Source organism: Sus scrofa, chromosome 2 (assembly GCF_000003025.6).
Source record: "Sus scrofa isolate TJ Tabasco breed Duroc chromosome 2, Sscrofa11.1, whole genome shotgun sequence".
NCBI classification, from domain to species: Eukaryota; Metazoa; Chordata; class Mammalia; order Artiodactyla; family Suidae; genus Sus; species Sus scrofa.
The window spans coordinates 58421396-58444549 of NC_010444.4; the positions used below are offsets into that span (position 1 = coordinate 58421396).

At 50.1% G+C, this 23154-nt stretch overlaps 1 protein-coding gene across 6 annotated transcripts in view; it reads right to left on the reverse strand.

Annotated features, from left to right (window-relative positions):
• GATAD2A (GATA zinc finger domain containing 2A) overlaps positions 1-23154 on the reverse strand; it is a 101560-nt gene that overhangs the window by 5647 nt on the left and 72759 nt on the right. For 5 of the 6 annotated variants that reach the window (XM_021083423.1, XM_021083424.1, XM_005654919.3 and 2 more), the window contains 9 exons: positions 9828-9960; positions 9583-9714; positions 8217-8306; positions 7451-7582; positions 7120-7287; positions 5034-5313; positions 2194-2492; positions 1471-1545; positions 969-1164 (listed from right to left, as the gene is read on the reverse strand). In XM_021083423.1, the coding sequence (XP_020939082.1) occupies positions 969-1164; positions 1471-1545; positions 2194-2492; positions 5034-5313; positions 7120-7287; positions 7451-7582; positions 8217-8306; positions 9583-9714; positions 9828-9960 (1505 nt within the window). The remainder of the gene's footprint in view (positions 1-968; positions 1165-1470; positions 1546-2193; positions 2493-5033; positions 5314-7119; positions 7288-7450; positions 7583-8216; positions 8307-9582; positions 9715-9827; positions 9961-23154) is intronic. The other variant, XM_021083427.1, reaches the window with a different exon arrangement.

Below are 23154 nucleotides of genomic sequence, written 5' to 3' on the forward strand. Positions count from 1 at the left end.
ATACAAGAAATATTTAACATTCGGAGTTCCCATTGTAGTGCAGCAAAAATGAATCCGACTGGTATCTGTTACGATGAAGGTTCAATCCCTGGCCTCACTCAGTGGGTCGGGGATCCGATTTTGCCGTGAGCTGTGGTTTAGGTCACAGACGTGGCTCGGATCCCACGTTGTTGCAGGTGTGGCGTAGGCTAGCAGCTGTATTGACACCTAGCCTGGGAACTTTACGTGCTATGGGAGCAAAAAAAAGGGAAGGAAGGAAGAAATATTTAACTTTCATCTTAAGGTCAGTACATAAATAATAAAAGTAGGGAAAATAGTGTGGGGTATGACTGAGGAGTGATCACTTGAGGGTCACCACCTCCCCTGGGTTGTTCTTCAAATGCCATCTCCTCAGAGGCCTCTGCTGCCCACCTCAGTTAAGGTCTCAGCCCCTGTCCCACCCTACCACTGCTTGCATCTCATTCTATTTTGCGCTTTGGGTCACATGACTTGTCCAAGCCACAGGGCAGAACGAGGGTTCCCACAGAGCAGGAAATGAAGGACACTGGGTGAGCAAGAAATGAAGTTAGTGCACCATGAAAGGTACACTGTAACAACAAAAGCAGACATTCTCTAAGGCAGGAAGAGGCAGGAAGTGAGTTTGCAAAATGACCATCTATGTTTATAGGAGTCCACTGCCTCAACTGGTTCTGTCCTACATTTTGGGTCAGAAGCTGAGAGTCTGGGTATTGAGAGTGGAGATACTGAGAGTGATTAGTATTTTCTAGCACTCCCATTTGTTCAGGGTGTCTTATTTAGTGAACAGAAGAGATAAAGAGAGTCAAGAGGCAGCGCTCTCAGGAAGCAGGTCTGTGGGTTCAGGACCATTTCTGTTCACCTGTGCATGTGCACGTCTTTGTTATAAATAAAGAACAGATAGACTCAACCCCAGCAAGATCCCCACTGTGAGCCCCACAGGAGCTGCCCACCTGTACTCAGGGGTGCCTTCTTCCAGTTGGAGGTGGCGTTGCCCTTGCCGGCACTCACAGCTCTTTCGGAATGTCTGCCGGTCCTGCTGACAAGGGCTGTGGCCGAGGCTGCATTCTGCAGTTTGGGTGACTGGCTGAACGTGTGCAGGATGCCTCGGGGTGTTGTGGCGGAGCCCCGGGACAGCTGGCTGGAGGCCTACAGTGGAAAGAGGGGGCAACAGCTCATGTGGGGAAGGGGGCAACAGAAGTCAAGATGCTCACCGCAGCCTCTCCTTGATCTGGCTCACCTCTTCCCACCCACACGGGATCCCTAAAGTCCAAAATCAGGAGACTGGGTAAATTACACTGAGGTGGGAGGGGAAGGAGGAAGGGAAAGAGAGAGAGACAGACACACAGACAGACGCAGGCAGCGTGACAGTCGGCGACTGACGTGGTCACGGTCTGGGGCGTGAGGGCTGGTTGGTGGTGCGGTGCAGGGAGCTCCCAGCACCGCAGTTCTGACCTGTAGCACAGCCCCGTTACTCCAGTCGCGGGCCTCTCCTGAGCGGAACGCCAACTTACGCCGCGGTTTTATGACCTACACAAATGGGGGTTGAAATCGAGGTCAGAACTGTCCAGAGGCTGGCCTAGGGTGACCTAGAATGACCAAAGGGCAGCAGCTATGGCCGCGCGAGGCCCAGTCCCCACGGGATAATTTCCTTAGGGCAGTGCAGCCACCCACTATGTAGGGATCTTGAGAAGATGTGTTTATTAGTGAATTACAAATGACTTCCAAGGACACACACAAAAAAATTGCCAACAAGGAGCTTTGGGTCTATAGGGGATGGGAAAGCAAAGCATTGGGGGGGAAAAAAAAAAGCCAAAAAAAACTTGATTTCAAACTTGCTTCTCTCAATTTAGCTAGAACATTTCTTCCAAACGCCCCTTTTGTTTCTCAGTGTGGCTTTCAGAAAAGTCCTTTTAGACAAGAAGTTCTTGTCAGCCGGCACACTGCAAGTGAAAGCGATAAAAATCTAAAGAAACTGCAAATTAGTATTTTCACCACCAAACACCACCATTAAATGCAATTTAGACGCATAGTTAAAACCAGGCATATTATGGCCGAGTGTAGGAGAGAATGTCAGAACAACTTCCCGCCAAGGGAATGAGGACTCTCTCCTGGAAGGCGAGGCAACCCAGCCCATGTTCTCAGGCTGCAGCTCTGGCTCCCACACAGGACACTCACCTGCTTCAGTGCGGGGTGTGGGGCGGCAGCAGGCTCCGCCTTGGCCTGCGTAGGGGCAGCGCCCTGCTGTAGGAGGCGCTGCTCAATCTCTTGCTCCTGCTGCAGCGCCTTCACGAAGGCAGCCTTCAGGCGGCTGGTGTGCTCCACCTTTAGTGCCTTTTTCTGGTTGGATGCCATGCAGTTCTCACACATGATGGCGCCACCCTTTTCCTCCCGCCAGCGGCACGTGAAGTCCGTCTTGCACTGTGCACACATGTAGGGCTCCCGGGACAGCACAACAGCAGCTGACATCCTGCCCGCTGCAGAGAGAGACAAGTGTGGCTTGCATCAGAGGAACAGGAACACCACAGTCAGAGCCCAATCTCTCCCAGGCTGGACGTGGATGCAGGAAGACAGGGGCAGCACCCTGGGCCACATGGCCCAACAGACATCAGGACACCAAAGCTTCAGGCAACGTTTGCTCATTTGGCAAACATGTATTGGGTGCCAAATGTGTATGGACACTGGGCCAGCCTCAGGGAAGTTTGCCAGCCAAAGCAAAGGTGAAATACTTTTGAAAAACTGGGCTAAGTATCCTTGATAACAACTCCCAAAGATGTTACTGCGATCAGGTTGGCTTCTCTAGACTGTCTTTCCTACCCACAGTGCAATGAGAGGTCTCATGGGCACAGTTTCAACCCTCGTGCACTATGTCACCAACGGAGAGGAAACAGTGACCACTCCAGGCCCCACCTTGTCATGCCGGGCACCCTTGCTAGTGGACAAGTTAACAAAGGACTAATCTCCTCGGTGAGCGCTCATGCCGGCAGGCACTGGGCCTGATGTCTTGTGGGCATCAGGGTGCCCGATTCCCAATGCAAATTCTGAGGGGGCACCCTCACCCACTGTCCTGAAGAAGAAACCAAGGCCAGGGAGATGAAGTGATTTGTGCACGGCCAGTCAGTGTCAAGGCCAGGACGCATACTCAGCTGCCCTGAGAGACGGGAACTCAATGACTCTTTGGTCAGCTACAGGAGGAGTGAGGAAAAGCCATGAAAAGCACCCTCTTAGGTGTGAGGTCAATATTTTCTTCAGTATGTACAGATTTGTGTGTATACAGACACACATATTTTTAATTTTTTTTTTTTTTCTTTTTGGCTGTACCCACAGCATGTGGAAGTTCCCAGGCCAGGGATCAAATGTGAGTTGCCGCTGCAACCTACACCAAATCCTTAACCCAATGTGCTGGGCCAAAGATCGAACCCACAAGTGCCACAGAGACAACACAGGATCCTTAACCTGTACAACAGCAGGAACTCCTCAATGTATAAATTTGTCATGCAATGTGGGGTACCTCTTGTTCCTATCTTTTCTGTGAACAGCACTTAAGAGTTTAACTGCTTCTTTGGTATTATGGATCATGACGCTGAGAGACCCTCAGCCTCCCTCTCTAGCCTTGGGCCTGGCAAAGTTACCCCTACCTGCTGAGGGACTATGTAGGATACAACTATAGCCACATGGCCCAACATAGAGAAATGGCCCACAGAGAAACAGAATGTCACCTGCCCAAGCCACCCGAGGCCCCCAGACTATAGCTAACATCCTCTGGTAACAAGAGCTTTTCTTCTTTCACATGTCCAACCACAGAGGACCTGGTTCCTGCTATGGCCTGTGTGACCAGTGCCAGGAGACACCTCACGCAGGATGCAGAGCCTCCTCTCATTAGTCCCTGCTTCTTTATTTATTTATTTATTTATTTATTGATAACAGGAGAGAGAGACTGACACCTGATGAGAACGAGTGGAGACAGACTAGTCAGGGAGAGCAGATGCCCAGCACCTGCTGGCAAATACAGGCAAGTACAGGATGGGCAGACATCATATCCTAACTCAGGTCTCCTGACTGCTACACTACAATGGCTTTTCAGCAGCTCTTTTAACAACTTTACCTCATAATAAAGGAGACATTCGAGGGATGCAGACACACCCAGGCTGTGTTCAGAGCCCACATCCCTCCCCACTGGGCCTGGCTCTGTGACTCCACAGACCCGAGGTAACTTGACAGGTGGAGTCCACCAGGCCATCCCCTGCCCTGAAGAGGTTACAACTCTGTCTCCTCCTCAACTAAGAATCTGATGGGATCATGTGGGGAATGGATTCAGGCTAGCTGCCCAATAAACGTCACCATGAGTTCAATCTCAGGGCAGAAGACCCTCAGTTCAGCATCTGCTAGAGGACCCCCAAGGGCCAACCTGGCCTCCTGCCTCCTCCTGTTCCAGTAACTGTTTTCAATCACTACTCTATATATGCTCTTTTATTCATAAAACCTCTTAACATGCAGGTGTGCTTTCCAAACTGCTCCCAAGAAGGGTAGTAAAATGAGCCTGGTCCAGGCACAGGAGTCCCTCTCCCATTTTGGTGACTCAAAGCACTCACGACTTTAGAAAGTTCTACCTCTGCAGGACGACCACACTTACCTGAGAGCCCTGCCTGGAAGCAAAGCCTGCCAGCCTCACCTCCTGCAGGCACTCCTCACCCCACTGCCTCCTCGCCTCCCCCCAGTGGCACACCAACATCACAGCGCCGTTGCTGCTTGTCCTCCTGTGCAAGTGCTAGAGTCTCAGGCCTCACCAGGGCCTAGCTCTCAGAAGTAGCCCCATCAGAAAGAAGGTACCTGTGGTATGTTTAAGAAATTATCCAAAACTTCTAAGAAGCAAAGAAATGATGACAAAATGTCGTCTATAAGACAGTTGTGGGTATACCACAGGCCTGCCAACATGTGTTGTGCATCGAAAACAATCTACAGGATGGAAATTTCTATGGCAGGAGATGAACATGACCCTGGGCTCAGGTTCTCCTCACCTTGCGTCTCCAGTAGGTTCTGCACGACCTCCTCCAGGCCGACCAGGTAAATGAATTCGTTGTTGGCAGCGCTAGGCAGGAAGTTCATCTCTGGGGCAGGGGGCTTGGGAGGGGGGATTTCAAGCAGCGTCTTCTCCAGCTGTTTGCGCAGTGCAAGCTTGGCGGCTGCCTGTCGACTGGCTGGAGAATCAGCAGAGGTGACCACAGAGGCCACGCTGGTGGGGGTGGAGTTGGCCTGAGCAGAGGTGGCTGTTGTCCCTTTCAGCGATGCTGGGGAGGGCTTTTGGGAGACAAAAACCTGGTGAGGGTGCTTGGGGGTTTCTGCCCTGAGGAAGGCCCCACTTTTGCACTCACAGCCCAAGTGGGCACCATTAGCTACACCAATAAGTTCTTATAAAAGTGACTCTGAGCTTCTTGACATCAACATGCAGCAGGAAAAACTGCATTAAACTCATTTCTCGGAGATGACCAATCTTATAAATACACTTGTTGAGGTTTAGCTGATATCCACTAAACTGTACCTTCAATATCTGCAATTTCCTACACTTTGCCACCTGAGGACACCCATGAAGGTATCACCAGGACAGGGAGCACCCCTTTGGCAACCACCCCCCTCCCAGGCAGCATGGCCATTGTCCTGTTACTATGGTCTGGATCTCCTTCCAGCACAGGTTTGAGTGGCCTCCTTCCTCAAAAAGCTTGCAGTGGTGGCTCACTACGGCATCAATGGTATTTCCATGAGCAGCTTTGCTGCCCCTGACCTTTCACCTTTCTCAGTCCTCACTACTCCTCCATTACCTCATCAGTGGCTCACATTCCATCGTCTCCTTGCTCCAGTCCACGTGTCCTCTACAAGACTATCAAATACTCTTCCTCAAACTTGGTGCTGACCATGTTAGTGCTCTTAGCTTTGTGGGGTTGAGGACTCTTGTGGAAATTCGGAGGAAAACTGTGTACACCATCTCCAGGAAATCGCACATACCTGACACCTCGTATGCAACACATCATGGGGCTGAGGGAACCCAGGATGCTTGCCCAGGACCTAGTCCAAGCGGTCTCCAGAGTGGAGCCAGACTCGCCAACATAGAGAATGCCCTAACTGCACCCTGTGTTGGCTACCCTGGTCTCTAAGCAGCCAGTTCCTCCCTGTCTCCCTCGCAGGTTCCCCTGGCCCCAAAGGGAGCAGAGCAGCACTTCACCACTGCCTGACTGGTTTCCATCCTCATGGCATGAGAACAAGGTGTGGCACACAGTAGGAATTTGACCAGCATTTATAGAGTGGATGAAACTATCTGCACAGGTCAATCTTTTCGCTCTGCCCAGAACATCGCCATTTAGGTGGCAGGACTGTACTTAAAACTGACTTTAGAGGAGGCAGGGAGGGGACACTGCCCAGAGCCCTGCTGAGAAAGGCGGGCAAGGATGCACCACACCAAAGGAGGAAAAGAAACTAACTTGCACGTCAACAAAAGCCCTTGGAGACTTAGTAATTTCATCTTTCAAAGAGGATCTCACTTGCTTCCCACCTGCTGTCCCTGGTACCATCTTCCCCTCCCCCTGTTGGCTGGGGACAAATCCTCCCCATCTCTGAGGCTCTATATAGAGGTGAAGGGATGCATGGCTAAAAATAGATGTGCTGGTGCTGTGGGGACATCTGCAGCTCTCTATACGTGTCTGTGCCTGTAGTGGGGGAAGAGTGGGGAGGGCTTTGGTACGCCCTCCCCCTAACCCAGCAGCCTCCAGGTTCACTGGATGCCTCACTTGGCCTTAGCTATCCCCCAAAACCCTATGTTCCACAGGCCAGTGGCCCCCACCCCTCAGCCTTCCCATATCTCAGCTCAGATCTGCAACCCTCACCCTCTCAGCAGCTATCCACCTCTGCTAGATGACAGATAGCAACATAAGACTCCTGCCAATGACTTTCACACCCTAACAAGCTCCAAGGAGACGGTACAAACATCCATGGGATGGATTATCCAAGACCTCACCTGGCTCCAAGGGAGCAGGCAAGTCACACCACACCACCCTGGAGACATGAGTATGTCCCAGGACTGTGGGCCATCAGGGGGGCAGCTGCAACCCTCACCTGTGGGATGTTGACGAGCAGACTAGTGTTGGGGACGTTGGCGACACGGATGAGGCCCTGTTGGATGATCCTCTGCCCCTGAATTTGCACACTGGGCACAGATGCCCGGGGAGCCAGAAGGAGTGGCGGCGGCCCTGTGCTGGAATGTTGTCTGATGTTGTGGATTTGCTGTCAGGGTGTGCGGGGGGGAGACAAGACAATGAGAGGGACGATGAGGGAGGGAAGGGAAAGGGCTCCCAATCTGAGAACCAGGAAGGGTCGTTTGAGAGGTGAATGGTCACCTCGGGCTGCCCAAATGCACCCCGGCCCCTTAAGCACTCGCTCTGCTCACCTGGGCCCCCCTGACGAGTGGGGGCATGACGACCTGTGAGCTCGCCTGTGGCCCTAACTTGGAGGATGTCTGCTGTCCACCACGGACCAGGGGTGGTGGGATGACACTGCCAGGCATCCGAGTTGAAGAGGTCTGTTAATGATACCAATCCTCAGATCTCAGATGGCTTTTTAAACAAACAGGTTTGCTATTTATAAAAACACACACTCATTCAAAAAAAAAAAAAAAAAAAAAAGATAGCGGTAGAGAAAATAAAAGCTAAAATGCTTATTTATTCTAAACACAAAAGAACCAGGAACAAAGACTCCCGACAAGAGCCATGCAAACCTGGGCTCACTCATAACACGGGGACTCAGGCCTGTTTGAGGGGAGGTGGGCCCCTGGCCTGACCTTTGTCCCATGGCTGGAAATGGGGGCTCTGCTCATCTCATCCTGTACGTCCCAGTATGTGAGCCATGCTGAGATGAGGCCCTGCTGGGCCATACAACTGTCCTCAGGAAGTTGGGCTAAAGGGAGCCCAATCTGCCTAGGATCTTGGTCCTATCCAGTCTCACTAGGGGCAGTCATGGGAGAGGCCATTCCAGAAGCTCTGTGAATTGTTCATGATGTCCATGGGGCCCAATCTGAGTATAGCAATGCGAATATGCTTTACTTGGGGGGCTGCCCACTGGAAGGCCTCACTCCAATCTAATCAGAGGGAACAGGTGGCCTTTTGCAGAAACTGGATCAGAGCTGCTCAGGAGCATAATACAGAGGGAACACTGACCTGAAGAGATGGCTTGCCGGAAGGAATGTTCTGGGTGCCTCGTACAAGCGGGGGAGGGGTGGTCACGGAGCTCCCAGTGGAGCCTGCAGGCTGCAAAAGAGCAGAACAAGTGGGAGATGAGAGGGCCACCAAACCTGCTGCTCCCACATGTAATTCTGACAGAGAAGCACTGCTTTTCTTCCTCTTCCAAAGGGATCAGGCTCTCCAACGTTCTGCTTCCTGCCTGCCAAGTTTGCTGAGGCAGGAACTGACATGTTTGAAATAGGCAAAGGAGAGATTTTCCAGTACCCTTTACCCCCTCCCACTTGAGGGGGGCTGGTGGTGCTTGGCATCACTATGGCTCAGGTGCTGTCCCTGCCGTCCAGGGAACAGGAAGGGCTGATGATAGTGGCTGAGGCAAAGGGCCCTGGGCCTGGAGAGGTTAATCCAAACCTTAGTGAGAAAATGCTAGGTCCAGGTCCTTCTAAAGTCACATATTCTACTAGAGAAAGGATAGTGACAGACTTGGTTCACTTCACCAATTGTTAAGCAACTGACAAGGAAACAAGTAATGAGCAGGCTTTTGTCCATCGGATATTAATAGATGCCAGGCTCCATCCACTTGTTTACTGGGTGGGGGTGGGAGCTCAAACAAATTCCGAGGTCAGACCTGTGAGTGTCTTTCTGTCCTGCTCCCTTAAGGGGATACATGTTCTACACACTGTCAGCTTGTGCTACCCGAGATTACTTCCTGGTTCACCTGACAAAGTGGACAGAACATAAGAAAGGGTAGCTTCATCACAGACCAGGAACCTTCCCACAAGGGGGCACCAAAGAAGCCCAACAAAACAAACGTGACCTTGCCCTACTTGGTGAGGTGCCTTCAGAAGCAGCACAAGGAGTCTGGGGCATCAGGAGAGTTAACAGCAAAAGCCCCAGGACAGAGCCCCTGGGGCCATGCTATGGTGCACCCTGTGACATTCAGTTATTTGTCCACAAAACCACAGCAGCCCCTGTCAGCCAGCAGAGCCATCTACAGAGCCAAGACAGAGCTCTTAACCCAGAAATCTGCCCCCAGCACCTTCAAAGATTGCTCTACATTTCCTTGATGGAGTCTATAGGGAATGAGTTTTACATACTCTGATGAAGAATATTCTATACAAAAATGTACTCTTATATCCTCTACACTAAATCCAAAATGTGAACCTGAGTCTGCAAATTTTCAGTTCAGACCTTGACACTCACGGTCCTGAGGATACCCGAGCCCTCACGACCAGCCTTTCTGGCTCCTGGCGCTGCAGTGGACCAAGGAAATGACCATGGCTCTCCGTCCCTGGTTCTAAGTGATTCTCACTGACCCCTGAGAAGGCAACAGATGTGTACACACCTTTTGCGTGGTGGTTTCCTTTTGTATTTGACTCTGCCGCAACTTTTTCAATAAAACGAGTTTTGCTTCTTCTAGTCTTAACTCTTCTTTCAGTTGCTTAATCATCCTTTCTCGTTCTTCAGGACTGCTCTTCTATATGAGCAAGAGAACAAAGGTTGAGGGGGAGGGCTGGGGGCCGGGGAACATAGGCCCCACTGTTGCCAGCTCCACGGTGGGGTCGTTCCCAGGGTGGGGACAAGGCTCACCATGAGGGCCTCGGTGCTGGTCTCCTTCAAGGCCTCCTTGGTCAGCCCATTCACCCTGGGGCTTGCAGGCTGCTCGTTGTCAGAGAGCACAATTACGTCGGGGGAAGGGGCTCTCCTCTCAGACTTCATTTCACTGTGGAGCAGGGACAGCAAGTTGTTAGAGTGCCCCAACTGTGCCAGACAACATTCCCTAGAGCCCCAGACGCCATGTCTGCCCACCCAGGCTGTCTTCTCTTACTGCACTTATCATGTGGCGGTTCCCACTTGCCAGTCTGTTGCTGAACCCTTCAAAAGCCAGGGCTATTCTTGGTGCCCAATTCTGTGTCCCTAGGACTGAAGACATCTACATGTCCAAAGGTGACACAGTTATTTTAGAAAACACCACAGCTTTCTCTACCATGTGGCTCAGTACTTAATAAAAACACTAGGTCCCAGATCTTGAGCCTGCTACTGGGGCTCCTACCTGCCCATGTTGGAGGCCACCTGATAGTTAGAGTCCAACCCCCACACGAATCAGCCTTTCCTTTACTCAACTCAGTCTCGCCGACAGCCTTCACATCTGGACAGCCCACCTGCCTGCCCCCAGAAGACGAAGGGCTGATCCACATGCTGTCAGCCTACACTCTAGCTCCTGGGCATGGAGTCTCACCACCTCACAAGGTGGCCAAGGCTGCCTGTTGGATAGTCCTTCCTGAGCTACACGTGGCCTCTTCATCCTGCCAGTGACAATGTGATAGCAGCAGTTGCACGTTTTGAAATCAACTAGAACACAGAATACATTTTCTCTCACAGATCTGGGTACTTTCCAATCAACCTGATCTGCTCAGAAACTAGTTCCCAGCCACCACTGCCTATTACCCTCTCTCCCTCTTACCCCAAATCCTACCACCCAAGTCCCCTAGGACATATATTTAGATCTAGTCATGCTAGGCTTCTACTACGGTGTTAGTAACTCCACACATTAGAACCAACAGGTCCTACAGATAGCACTTAGCCCCGAATCAATAGCTCTGTTTGCTGAGGGCACAATGTAAACTTCCTGGCCTCAGCATCTGTGTTGAAGGAATCAAATATATCTATTAACAGGAAAACCAGCCTAGGACTGAATTCATCCGCTAGGTGGCTCTGTGACCCAAAGAATAAACTGAATGAAGTTAACTGGGAGTAATGGCTCTAAGTTGTCCCACTCCTTCCACCTAAGCAGGGGACAGTTATAGACGGAGAACTTGTGTTTTAACATCCCAGGGAACCACCTTTTCTATTCTTGGAGTGAGCCATGTCCTTAGGCAAGGATTGGCACAGAGGACCAGACACTGAGGGTTTGCTGACTCCCCTGCTCCCCCAATATAGCGTTCTCCCCAGCCCTTCCTAAAGCTGCATGGCTGCTGTGCCTCAACACTTTCAGCCCTGATTCAATTTAACCAGTGCAGTTGCTAGATGGTCTTCAACAAGAGACCAGGAGTGAATGAGAAGACTTCCATTTTAAGCTAAAGAATCCCCTCATAGGAGTTATCAGCCAACTTTCTCATGCCCTGGAACTGGTTTTCTTTCTTTCTTTTTTTTTTTTTGCTTTTTAGGGCTGCACTCGAGGCATGTGGGTTTCCAGGCTAGGGGTCTAATCGGAGCTACAGCTGCCAGCCTATGCCACAGCCACAGCCATGCCAGATCTGAGCCGCGTCTGGGACCCACACCACAGCTCACAGCAACATGGCTGGCTTTCTATAAAGTAACTCAGGGTGTTTTACCACGGCCTTATCCAACTAAAAACCAATGCAATTCAGGAACCACCCCTCTTCATGTCCGTGTGTCCCCCTGTTAATTGTCAACTCAGCCCAAGATCAACTTTGGGGGCTCCAATTCCAGGTTCTCTGAACACACTAAGACAGTGAGCAGACACAAGGCTCCAGCACAGGAGCTGCACACAGGCAGAGCAGCAGCCCAGGCAGAACCACATCTAGAGTTACAGACTGCAGGCACTTCTTGAGTAAGAGTGCACTGAGATAATGGTAATAATCCACAGGGACTTATCACGTTTTATCTCACTGAGTTTTATTAGACATCTTCCAAAAGTAAGATGTCTAATAAAACTCAAATTTGCCTGAGGGACGAGGATAGGGTTTGGGACTGAGAGCATGTGGAAGCTGACGCTCCCTGAGATGGCCACTCTGACCACAGCACTCCCAGATCCCATCTTGGACTGAGACTAATCAATAACTCGTCCAAGACATGACATCACCTCCCATCAATGATCACTCAGCATCCCAGCAGCCAGCAGGGAGTGAACTTCCTGTATGCTAATCAGGCCACCAAGAAGTCATGTGACAAAGGCATTTCCCGCTTTGGTCATGTGACCCTTTAACTGTGCCTTCCAACGTGAAAACCATGGCAACAGCCAGTTCTAACCAGTTTGTGACAAGCAGCCTTCATTTTGAGAAGTGAGGTAGGGTTCAGGTGCTGTCAGAAAATGGAGGCGCCCAGCTCGCCCTGGGGCTGCCAGGCTGCAGGCACTTCCTGTGTGGTCCTGGCCCACAGGCGACTGTTGGTGTGTTACAGGGACCTGGTTTACCTCTTCCAAACACAGAAGGGCCACCAGCTCTACTAGTTTCCAACAGGAAAAACTTTCTTAAGCTGAATTTTTACAGCAAAGGTGCTTCAAGTCTCTGAGTACCTTCCCACGGAGTTCTTTTAACTTGGGAAAAGAATACCCATTTGACAAAGGCTCAAAATTATCATAAGCATTCTTTTTTAAAAAAAGTGTTTTAGGAGTTCTCCTGTGGTACAGTGGGTTAAGGATCCAGCACTGTCACTGCTGTGGTGTGGGTTTGAACCCTGGCCCGGGAACTTTTGCATGCTGTGGGTATAGCCAAAAACATAAGAAAAAATAAAATGAAAATCCCTGGAAGCAGGCCAAGCTGTTAGGAAAAAAAATGGTCTCACTCCTTCTCCCCTTGTATGCCGGACACAGCTAAACAAACACAAAAGCTCTGCTATCTGCCAGGAACTTGAAGAGAAGGTAGGAATTAGAAAATTAACTTGAGATAAGATCCCTCCAACCACAGCACCAAACTATCAGCCCATTGCTTACCAATTAGTGGTCATTGCGAGGTTAATATTTAGTGTCCCGCTGGCCCATGCCAGGGGAAGCAGTCTCATCAAGGGAACACAGCTCTGACAGGCCTGGCTATCCTAGGAAGGCACACTTGATCCACATGCGTTCATTTATTTCCTCACTTCTACTTGCTGAAAGCCAACTTAAGAGGCAGGTGCTGTGCCAGATAGTGGGGAGAAGCCCTTGTGTAAAAGCAGTTCCTTAAGGTCCACCAGGAGGGAGAGGCACAAATGGGGGTATGCCCGCAGGCAGGATTGCACCACTACCCACCTCAGCACACAGAGCAGCAGGGCAGTTTTGCTAGAGCACATTATTGCCCTAGATCTGCTTGATCAAAGCCTGCATTTTAGTTAAGGTCCCTGAGATTCCCGCATAAACTAGGGAAATAGCAGAAGACTGTGTGGGCCCAGTAAGGCCTCGGGCCACAAATTGCTCCTCAGGGCTGGCCCAGGGAGACAGTAGGGCCAGCAGCCTACTCCCTGCCAGAATCATCCCACTTCCCCCTCATCTTCTGGGCTGGCTGGATAGGAAGAGACAGGTGGTCGCTAGCTGTTTAGAGGTGAGGTGGAGGGGCTTTACTAAACCCAGTACCAGTCTCAGCTGCTCTCTCAGAAAACACTAGTCTTGGCCCTCCAGACCCCAGCCCCTGAATGAACCCCCTGCTTGTACTCACAGGTAAGTCCTGTCGTGGGCTCCTCCCACCTTCACCATTGGTCCCTCTGAGGAACATCCCTCCACCATGCTCCTGTTTTCCTTGTAAGCCCCAACTCAACCTTCAAGATGCATTTCAAATCTGTGCCCAAAGAAAAGTCCCTGGCTGGCCCAGTCCTCCCACCCCCAGGCCCTGGAAGCATAGTCAACCCTACTCCACGGCACTCATGGGACCCAACCCCTACAGCAGCATGAACGTTAGGGGAACCCTTAGCCCTGCCCCCAAATGTCCATCCTCTGGGCAGGGAGCTCAGGGTGGAATTCTGGGGGCTTCCACTCAAGGGCAACACAAGCCTAAACAGAACCAGCTCACCAGGAACCAGCTCACTCTCACCCTCACCTTCATCCAAGGAAAGTGCCTTTGCCTTCCTACAAGGTGCCATTACGGCGGCCCTATGACAAGTCAGCTCACCCTACCACAGCCTTCCAAGGGTGATGCTGTCATTGCCCATTTGACAAGCAAGTTTCTTCCACCCCAAGCTGGGGCCAGAGGCCATCACAGACACCCATGGTCCCACTTGGAGCCTATTACCACAAGGCTGGAGTCCTGCAGCTTCTGGTGAGGGACAGGGTGTTCCCAGTGTGGCCAACAAGCAAAGGACAAAGAAAGGAAGGGGTCCAGCCCTGGTGGACTCCTGTTTGACCCACCCCCAGAATAGGAGCTAGGCTCCCCATGTCAGCTGGAGGGGCAAGACTCTCCTCCTAGTGCCATTTTGGGTAGGGGAGATGCCATAGGGCTTCCTCCCAGAACAGGCACTGTGTACCAGGCCTGCACATACTGAAAGGTATGGGGGGTGTGTGTGTATGTCGTATTCCCACAAACTTCTCACTTGGTTCTGCCTCTTGCAAGTGAGAAGCCCAAGGCAAGACACTTTCCCTCTGTGTATCTTACAAGGCTGGGGACATTAACTCCAGCCCCACTGCCCCTCAGCATTGCTGGGTGAGGTGAGAGTGTCAAGGAGGCTCAGACACTCTAGGAGGCCATCAGGGTGGTTCAGGCCCCAACTGAAGCAGTAAGAGGCTTCTCACTGTGAATATGAACTTGGCATATAGCAGACAATTGACTGTTGAGGGTAACACTTGAATAACCTGAGTCCCAAGACTCTGACAGATGTTAAGGAAGAGTCCAAATACTCATGGGTGACAAAACACCATACAGAGGACCACCACACTACACCCTTACGAGGCCGTATGTTTGGCCGAGAAGCGCACCATGGAGGCAGCTCATTCCAACTTAGCTGTCCTTCCCCATGCTCACATTCTCATGTTCAATCCCATCCCTGGGACCTGGGCTGCTGTTGCGCCAATCTCTGAGGCCAGGAGTGAGGAATAGAGAGGAAGCAATGATACAACTTCTGAGGCAAGGTCATAGCCTTGAAAGCTAGCTTAATGCTTGGGCCCTCAGAAGAAGTGCTCTGGGGGTGGGCTCTGAATGTGCTGAGACAACCCCAGCATAGGACACCAAGCTAGCTGCACGACAAGAGGGTCACAGAGATAAACATGAAGATGGGCCCAGCCATCACATATGAGGAAGAAAGCCACTGAGGACATCCAGGCCAACTGACATGGGCCTACAAAGATGAGAGCCCAAACTGTACCCAGCTGGGACCAGCCAACCACCAAATCAGACATATGCTACACCAATACAGAATTACTTTAAATCACTCAACTGGGAGTTCCCGTTGTGGTGCAGCAGAAACAAATCCAACTAGTATTCCTGAGGATGCAGGTTCAATCCCTGGCCTCTCTGAGTGGGTTAAGGATCCAGCGTTGCTGTGAGCTGTGGTGTAGGTCACAGATGTGGCTCAGATACCATGTTGCTGTGGCTATGGTATAGGCTGGCAGCTGCAGCTTTGATTCAACCCCTAGCCTGGGAACTTACATATGCCAAGAGTGTGGCCCAAAAATAAAAGAATAAAAATAAATAAACCATTCAACTAATGAGTCCAATAGCCCAGCTCTGCCACCAGGTAGCGAGTCTACACCACTATACTCCACAGCCTCCCTCACACTGTCCCCAACAAGGCTACCCACTATCTATAAAAATATATTTATATTTAGGGCCACACCCACAGCATATGGAAGTTCCCAGGCCAGGAGTCAAACTGGAACTATAGCTGCTGGCCTACACCGCAACTCACAGCAATGCCAGATTCTTAACCCACTGAGCAGGGCCAGGGATCAAACCTGCATTCTCATGGATACTGGCTGGGTTCATTACCGCTGAGCTAGAACAGGAACTCCAAGGCCCCCCTCTCTAAATACTACCATGGGACAACGCAGGAAGAAATAGAGTGGGAAAGAAAAGGTTTACCCAAGTAACCATCCCTGATGAACCCCAAAGCCTCCCAAAAGGACCAGAAGCTGTTCTCTAGACATGGAGGTTGCCCAGGACAGATACAGACTTGGAAGAGATTGGAGCACGGCACAGCAGAAGTACAGAGTTGCTCAATGAATAATGGGAGTGGGAGTTCCTGTTGTGGCTCAGCAGTTAACGAACCTGACTGGATCCATGAGAATGCGGGTTCGATACCTGGCCTCGCTCAGTGGGTTAAGGATCCAGCGCTGCTGTGAGCTGTAACGTAGGTCGCAGACGCAGCTCAGATCCCACGTTGTAGTGGCTCTGGCAAAGGCCAGCAGCTACAGCTCTGATTAGACCCCTAGCCTGGGAACCTCCATATGCTGCAAGTGCGGCCCTTAAAAGACCAAAAAACAAACAAACAAAAAGAATGAAAGAAAAAAAGAAAAAAGAAAGGGAATGAACAGAGGGCTGCACAGGAGAGGAGGGGGCCGTATTCCAGCCTGGGAGCCTCATTGGTGGCTTTAGGCACCATCGGGAGTGGTGTCTAAGTCAAAGTTGGAAAGTAATTCCACACACTTAATCCAATGAGCACCCCCATTCTAGAAATACTTCTAGAAAAGTACTAAAAAGAGAAAAAATATCCCAATTCCTGGGTTAGTCCTACTATCTGGCAACATGTTGCTGGCAGACCTTTGCATACTGGGTTACTCGAAAGACATGCCACAGGAATCTTTCACAGTGCTGCTCATTGGGACCCCACAACAATCCATCCTCCTTTCCCAAGGGGCCTTGTCCACACTCAATGTGATTAGAAAGAGAATTCTGTTGTATGCAGACAGAGGCTGTGCCCTCAAAGCCAAAGACTTGCCTGCCCTGGGAGGTTGGTGGGTCCTGACTGCTACCTGGTTCCTGCCTTGTCCCTGGAGCCCACCTGCTTCCCGCCTGCCCACTGTAGCCCCTCTGAGAGTCTCTTGGCTCCCTTGGGCCCCTCTGCAATTTTGATTCCCTTCTTGGCATTCATTACCACTTCTCCCAGCCCTGTAACTTGACACCCTTTTGGCTGGGATGTCAAGACAAAAGCCCAGAGCCTGCTTTGTGGGGGCCAGGAAGTCAGAATACATTTTGCTTCTAGGCCACAGAGGCCACAGAGGTGAGCAGCTGGGATGGGATGTTTGAAACCCAGCCATAACTCTTCCCGGAAACTCCAGGTCCAGATATTGCTCTGGAAATCTGTTATGGCCCACCCTGCCACAGCTACAGCTGAACATCTCAGAAGAAAAGGAGGGAGCACGTGTGACCAGGGTCTAGCCTCCAGAGCCCATACCCCCCCTCCAGAGTCCCCAGCACAGAGATGAGCAGTCCAAGGGCACAGGCGGCTGCAATGGAAGAGCACTGTGCCATCAGCAAGGCCAAGAGGTATTCAGCCTGTCCTGCTGGGGCTCCTTCTAGGAACACAGGAGCCCAGAGAAGTCACACAGCTGGGCCAGGAAGACTTAGAGGACCTCACCGGGACCTGAAACAGGACAGGGGCTAGCCTCAGGGATGTGCACAGTTAACTGCAGAAACAATACAAGGATGGGCAGAAGAGAGAGCTCCCTGCGCCAGCAGCTGGCAGTGGCTGCATAGAAAGACCTCAATATCAGATGGCAATGGAGCAACCTGCAAGGCCAGCACCCACCCAAGGACGTCACTGCAGCACAACTCTGCCAGCAGGCAAAATGTTCTAGCCAGGACACCACCAGGAATGCTAACTCTCATTTACCATGCTCTCTGCTCAGAAATTTCGGAAGGGGTACTTGTTAGAAATGACAATAAGAGAAATGAAACAATGATCTACATCAGATTTGGAAAAATCGCCCAGAATGTTTGCTGATCCTTTACCATAGCCATCCCTACACCAAGCACCAAGATGCATGCTTCCATATGACCCTCTCAACTGCTCAACTGCCACCCATATCTAAAGATAAGGAAAAAATCTAAAGAGAGTGACTTCTGAGGTCACACACTCATGGCCTGCAGATAATCTGTGCCACAACAGCCCAAGCTCCTACGGACCCTTGGCAGGCCTGCCCAATTCTGGCATGCCAAAGGCTGCCGTGTGCACCTGTACTGCACTGGGATGTGGCCCCCTGTCCTGGTCAGACTAGCTGGGCACCCACGGCCTGCAGGGGGCTCAAAAGCATCTTAGAAAAGGAAGTACAGGCCAGGAGAGGATATGTCCCACATAACTGTCAATTCTAAGGCCTCTAACTTGGGTTATCAAATACCATTTCTGGACTAGGTTGGAGGAGAAAATATTTTTATCTATACTTGAAGGATCCTGGACAGCCAGCAGTATTTGCATAGAGTCCCTGAGGTGATGAGAAAAGTCACTTGTGTGCAGATAATATCACACACGAGAAACAAACACTGCTTTCCAGCTTGCAATAACCACAGCTCTTGTGATAAATCGAAAATGCTCCATTTGCCTGGAGTTTTCTTGCCCTCCCTTAAATACCTGTGTTCCAAACTGCTGGATCCTCCCCCATCACCCCCTGACAAATCCTAGGGGATGTCCTCCCAAGATGGTTCGGGTGTCCCTCACCCCCCACCAGACCTGCTCCAGCTGCTCTGAGCAAAGCAGCTATGAGACTCCACCCACATTAGCCATGAGGAGCAGGGTGGGGGGCTGGGCACTCCTCTATGGCTGCAGGGTCCTGGCCCAGTTTCCAAACCTCAAAAAGCACACTAAGGGCAGCCCTCATCACCTTTTCTGCCATAATTTTAGCTCTGAATGATTCATCTGGCCACCTGCCCTGTAGTCTGAGGTCTCAGGGGACAAGGTCCCAGGGCTGAGGGCTTCTCTTCCTCCCACTGTCTGACTCCAGCAGGCCATTAACCATTGTCCTGCCTGAGATGTGAGCTCAGAGCCCTGAGCCCTGCTGAGAATCTCTGCCTGTGCTTACACTGGATAGCCCATTTAGAACTCGTCTGTGCTCCTCCCAGCACGGTCCTCAGGACCCCTTCAGGGGCTCTGGGCTCTGCCGGGTTGTTGTAACATTGAGATGATATTTGCCTTTTTCTCCAAGTTGGGACAGCTGCACCAAACTGTGCCAAGATTCAGTGTCATCATGGAGTAGACAATGCTCTGGATGAAGTACAAGCTATTGATTTTATTAAAATACAGCACTTGAGTACATGTCTTTTTAATTTTCTGTGACAAGATAAAGCACTCTTGCTGTGTGTACTGAAGCAGAACACTCATCAAAAACAAAACAAAACAAAACAAAAAACACATGTTTGAGCGTTCACAATGTTTGAAGGATGGATGGACAGACATGCTGTTATTCAGACTTTCCCCAAAATGGTTAAAGCATAGCCTGTTCACTTCAAGGAAAACAATTGATAATATGTGTCACCAATGATAATGTCTAAAATTTCAACAAACAAAATGTAGAATTTTGGAAAACTTGTGAGCCCAATAGCTTCCCAACAGATCAAATAATTAATCTGATTTTGTGATATTGAAAAATGAAATGTATATTTGAAAGATCTCTGTAACTCAGTAAACTAATATTCTAATGTCCAATGGCATTACAAACTCAAATATAAGTAAAAGATCATTCAGGGGGAGAAAAGACAAATCTAAAAGAATTCCAAATAATTTGCACAGATGCTCCACCATCAAAGAGGTGGAACATGACTCCCCATCCCTTAGGTGTGGGTTGTAAATAGTGACTTCCTATTTTCTAGAGCATGCAAAGAGAGGAAGAAAATAACTTTACAGTGGAGACACCTGATAGACACCACCTCAGCCAGGTGATCAAGGTCAACATCACAATGCTAAGTCATAATGACAACATATGCCCTGGACACATGTATAATGAGAAGGCACTTCCCCTCTGAGGTCCTCCTCCCCAAAGCCCAGTCCAACCACAAGAAAAACACCAGACAAATTCCTACTGAGGGCCATCCTACAAAACCTGACTCAAAACTGTCAAGGTCATCAAAACCAAGAAAGTCTGAGAAGCTATCTCAGCTTAGAGGAGCCTAAAGAGACATCACAACAAAATGTCACGTGAGATTCTGGAACAGAAAAGATAAAAATCAGGAAATCTGAAAAGACAGTATAGATTTTGGTTAACAGTAACTACTTGTGGGAGTTCCCGTTGTGGCTCAGTGGTTAAAGAATCTGATTAGGAACCATAAGGTTGTGGGTTCGATCCCTGGCCTTGTTTAGTGGGTTAAGGATCCGGCGTTGCCATGAGCTGTGGTGTAGGTCACAGACGTGGCTCGGATCCTGAGTGTCTGTGGCTGTGGTGTAGGCTGGCAGCTACAGCTCCGATTCGACCCCTCGCCTGGGAACCTCCATATGCTGCGGGAGTGGCCCAAGAAATGGCAAAAAGACAAAACAAAACAAAACAAAACAAAACAAAACCCCAGTAACTACCTGTGACATATGTTCCACAGTAATCTGTTAACAGTGAGGGAGACTGGGGTAGGGGGTACAAGAATGATCTTTACAACTTCTCTGTAAGTCTAAAACAATCCTAAAATTTAAAGTGTTTTTTGTTTGTTTGTTTGTTTGTTTGTTTTTTTAAACTGTTCTGTTCAGAGTAGAAGAGACTGGAGTTCCCGTTGTGGCACAGTGGTTAACGAATCCGACTAGGAACCATGAGGTTGCGGGTTCGATCCCTGCTCTTGCTCAGCGGGTTAAGGATCCGGCGTTGCCATGAGCTGTGGTGTAGGTCGCAGATGCGGCTCGGATCCCAAGTTGCTGTGGCTCTGGCGTAGGCTGGTGCCTACAGCTCTGATTCGACCCCTTGCCTGGGAACCTCCATATGCCACGGAGCGGCTCAAGAAATGGCAAAAAGAGAAAAACAAAACAAAACAACAGAGTACAAGAGACTGATGGATGTTAATATAACCAAGTACAAAAACTTGACTGGGTTTCAGAGGCTACAGCACAACTAACCATTAGGAACGGCCACTTTGTGTTTTGGTGCTGCATTAAAGGAACAAACACACAATTATCTAAAAAGACTAACCAAACACTCCTCCCTGCTCCAACTGCTTCTCTGTGTGAGGCTAGATTTTCTTCACATGCTTCAATCCTAATGACATAAGAGACTGAATGCAGAAGCAGATTTTATTTATTTATTTAGTCTTTTTTTTTTTTGCCATTTCTAGGGCCACTCCCTCGGCATATGGAGGTTCCCAGGCTAGGGGTCGAATCGGAGCTGCAGCCACCGGCCTACGCCACAGCCACAGCAATGAAGGATCCAAGCCACGTCTGCAACCTACACCACAGCTCACGGCAACGCCAGATCCTTAACCCATTGAGCAGGCCTAGGGATCAAACCTGAAACCTCATGGTTCCTAGTCGGATTCATTAACCACTGAGCCATAACGGGAACTCCCAGAAGGAGATTTTAGAATCCACCTATTTACTAAAGAGATTTACAAAATAGTTATTTTTTAAACAACAACAAAAAATGTTCATTACACTAACATGTGATGATGGGCTTATTATTGTCATTTTAAACTAATAAGTATTTTCAAATTTTCTAACAAAGTAAATTTTAAGATATTTTCCACATGACCAAATGTTCTCTGGGGGCCAAGAAATGGAAAACGGGCCATGTCAGTGCTTTCAGCAAAGGGTTTCCCATCCCCATGGCAGAGGCCAGTAAGAGCAAAGGCTCCCAAGTGGAGTCCTTCTGGCATGTCACAACCCAAGTGGCTTTTGCTTGCTTCCAAAGTTGTGTTTTGAAAAGCAAGACATACTAAAAATTTAATAGGACTCACCTCATATGTGCATCTTTATTTCCCCTATAAAAATCTATTCAATTACAAGCCAACAAAATTTGGTAACCTTGTTCTTGTGGCCTTGAAAGCAGCAACTGTACAGGCCCCAGTTACCCAATTCACAAAGAACCTGGCACTGCCCAGGGCAGCCTGGACACGCTGCATCCACAGAGCAGGAGGCCTGGTACAGACTTCCCATGGAGGTCAGGCCCCAAAGCCAGCACACCATCCTGCATCTTATGCCTCACTCCCCCAATACCGCCATTCTTCAGGCAAAGGCATCTCCTCCAGCATGTCTACCTCTACTCTCACACGCAAGCATCCAGCAAGCTTCTGAGCCTCACCCAGGTCCAAAGAATCAACTCTCCCTGCTCCAGAGGGTGGTCCATGGCCTGCCCTTCCCAAGCCATCAACCCAGCCCTGTTCCCACCACCACCATAGGCCTCCTTAGGCTCTGACTCCAAGCAAACCAAGGGTTCCAGGGACGTGGACCCCTCAGCAGCTGTATTTCTGGTCTGTGAGCTTCCCGGAACTTGCCACTAGGGCTGTTCTTTCCCACAGAGCCCAAGGATACTGTAAGTCCTCTTTTTTATTTCTGCTTTTCAGGGCCACACCCACGGCATATGGAGGTTTCCAGGCTAGGGGTCTAATCGGAGCTACAGCTGCCGGCCTATGCCAGAGCCACAGCAATGCAGGACCTGAGCTATGTCTGTGACCTACACCACACACAAGAGATCGAACCCGAAACCTCATGGTTCCTAGTCAGATCCGTTTCTGCTGCACCACGACAGGAACTCCACTATAAGTCCTCTTGAAGGAAGAAAATGCTTCGTGCCTAGATTGGTTGTTTTCTTAGAACACCGTTGTGTTAAAGCTACTTCTGAAAGCTGTAGAGGCCCTGCCTTAAGGAACCCTGCATGTCACCAGTCCCAGATCTCAGTCACTATGTCAACTAGGTCTCAGTTCCCCAAGACCCAAAAGATTTTTAATGTGATTACATCACAACTATTTTTAAGGTTTAAGCTCTAAAAATAAGCACTCTTATGTCTTGGGACACTTACGGCTGGGAAGGGGACATGCAGTAACGTCTGGTATGTCTCCCATCTCTCCACCCATTAGATGGTCCCCACCTCCTTCACACCCCACTCCCAGAGGCAGGCCTATCCACGGAGCTGGACTGGCCACAGGGGACTCAGCTCTTGCTCTCACTCTCTCTCCAAGGCTCCTTTCCACCACTGCTGTGATAAAACTTATTAGACCACGCCTGGAGCTTCTGAGGCTTGAGAATGACCACCCTCACTTCAGAGTAGATGGTGGGCTCCAAGGGTAGGGTGAAGTGTCCCAGGCTGCACAGGAGTGTGAGGGAAATGGAACTGTCCGACAACCACATTCTTTTTTTTTACCACTTGCTGCTCCTA